The sequence below is a fragment of the Pyxicephalus adspersus genome, chromosome 5, assembly GCF_032062135.1.
Source record: "Pyxicephalus adspersus chromosome 5, UCB_Pads_2.0, whole genome shotgun sequence".
Lineage (NCBI taxonomy): Eukaryota > Metazoa > Chordata > Amphibia > Anura > Pyxicephalidae > Pyxicephalus > Pyxicephalus adspersus.
This window is the reverse complement of record NC_092862.1, coordinates 133,296,387-133,298,385: the sequence shown is the minus strand read 5'-3', so window position 1 is coordinate 133,298,385 and position 1,999 is coordinate 133,296,387. Positions and strand designations below refer to the sequence as shown.

General features: G+C 41.8%; 1 protein-coding gene across 1 annotated transcript in view; it reads right to left on the bottom strand.

The window, feature by feature from the left end:
- ST8SIA6 (ST8 alpha-N-acetyl-neuraminide alpha-2,8-sialyltransferase 6) overlaps positions 1-1,999 on the bottom strand; it is a 22,313-nt gene that overhangs the window by 5,812 nt on the left and 14,502 nt on the right. Inside the window, exon 4 of the mRNA XM_072413413.1 lies at positions 1,313-1,318. Coding sequence (XP_072269514.1) covers positions 1,313-1,318 — 6 coding nt within the window. The remainder of the gene's footprint in view (positions 1-1,312; positions 1,319-1,999) is intronic.

The window sequence follows — 1,999 nt, the reverse complement described above, 5'->3', positions numbered from 1 at the left end:
GTGAAAGTGTTAAATGAGCACCGTGGAATGAGCTGTATGTGATCCAGTGTAAATTTTATTAGTGATATATGGGCAGAGTGCTGTAATGCAGATTTCACTTGTGGCGTGGGAACGAGCTGTAAGTGCTGCGGTGCAGATCCTGAAAGTAGTAAATGGACACTGAGGAGCTGTATACTATAGTACTGTATTATAATATAGCTGTATATGCTATAGTATAAATCTTATTAGTGACACTGGGGAGTGAGCAGATGTAGTGTAGGTATAATTGGTGGTGTATGGGCACCGGGGAGTCAGCTGTATGTGCTGCAGTACAGGGATGAGTGAGAATGGCTCTGGCAATCTTGCTAAGATTTCTTTAAACTTCCAATTGTTCTGCAAAATTTCGGAGAATGGATTTCACAAAACCATCAGAAGATCAAGGAATTTAAAACAGGAGGATTCCCAGAGCTGAATTCAGCCCTGGGAATCCTCCTGTTTGTAATCCACGGGGCACTAGAGGTTAATTAACCTCTAGTGCCCCAGGGATCGCACACTATTCTCAGTGATTGCAGTCATAGCTCGATGCCCGGCACTGGAGGGTAAATGGGGGGTAATCTCCCTATTCAAAACCTCTAGACTTCTCCCCATTTAACCTCTAGTGCCTTAAAAAAAAATAAATTGGTACTGTTACATTTTTATCACAGTGAATTGATCGCAGTGGCTAAAAGAAAAATGTACCAAATGTATCAAATTATTACTGTGCTGGAAATTGTGTTACAGAGTAAGAGATACTTATATTACAATGTCAGCAGGTTCTCCTGTGCTCAGCGAGCAGAACACAGTTCCTTGGTAATTTGAAAACAGTACACAACAGTTCTACCAATTTATTTTTTTTAAGGCACTAGAGGTTAAATAGTGAGAATTCCCTCCATTTAAAGCCTCTAGTACTCTTTGATTGGCTGAGGAAGGCTCCTCCTCTCAGAGTGAGTCATGCAGCTTGCGTTTATGAATGAACGTGGCTGTGGGAAAAATCAGAGGATTTTTCCCACGCTGCATTTATTAATGAGCAGCCAGCTGTGAGACTCACACTGTGTTCCTGGATAGAGAAACTCTATCCAGGAACACATATTACAGGACTGCAACAGCAATCAAAGGAGCGGAGCTGTTCCACTCCCCTGATTGCCGCCCTGTAGTATGTGTTCCTGGATAAAGTTTCTCTATCCAGGAACACAGAGTGAGTCTCACTGCTGGCTGCTCATGAATGAATGGGGTGTGGGAAAAATCCCCTGAGGACTCCTGTGTTCTTGGATAGAGAAACTCTATACAAGAACACATACAACTAGTAAAGGGCTGCAAGAGCAATCAGGGGAGCGGAGCTAACAGCTCCGCTCCCCTGATTGGTCTTGCAGGTCCCATAAATTAGGTCTTGCTGGCTGAATTTACAAAAGGCTGTTCTCGTCTACATGTTTGGTAAGCGAGAACGGCCCAATTCACAGCGAGACCGAATTTAATAAATTTGTTTGCTCATCACTAGTGCAGTATAGATCTTATAAGTGGTAAATGGACAATGCAGAGTGAACTATATATCATACAGTGTAGCTATTTTTAGTCATGTATGGATACTGGGGTGTGAGTTGTATGTGGTGCAGTGCAAAAATCTTCACTTTCCATTTATACAACTAGGGACTTTTTTGGACCACCCATGAAAACCTCCAGACTATTTTGCACTAGCAGACTAAAGCAAAGTGTTAAACTCCTATAAAACACAACTTATTTACACATTCTTCCTACAACCTCCTTGAAGCACGCTCCTTCTTGTCATAAGATTTACAGAAGCTCAGATCTCCAGGGATCAGCGAGGCTCATCTCCAGTTAATATGTCATAAATCGCTTGAGTCATGGAGATAAATTGGGAACTTGTTAGTCGTTCAAGAACAAAGCAAAGGACAATGACTTAATGTACTCCAGATCCCAAGTGTTCTTTAATCTAACAGATCATTACAACTTCACAATTTACAGC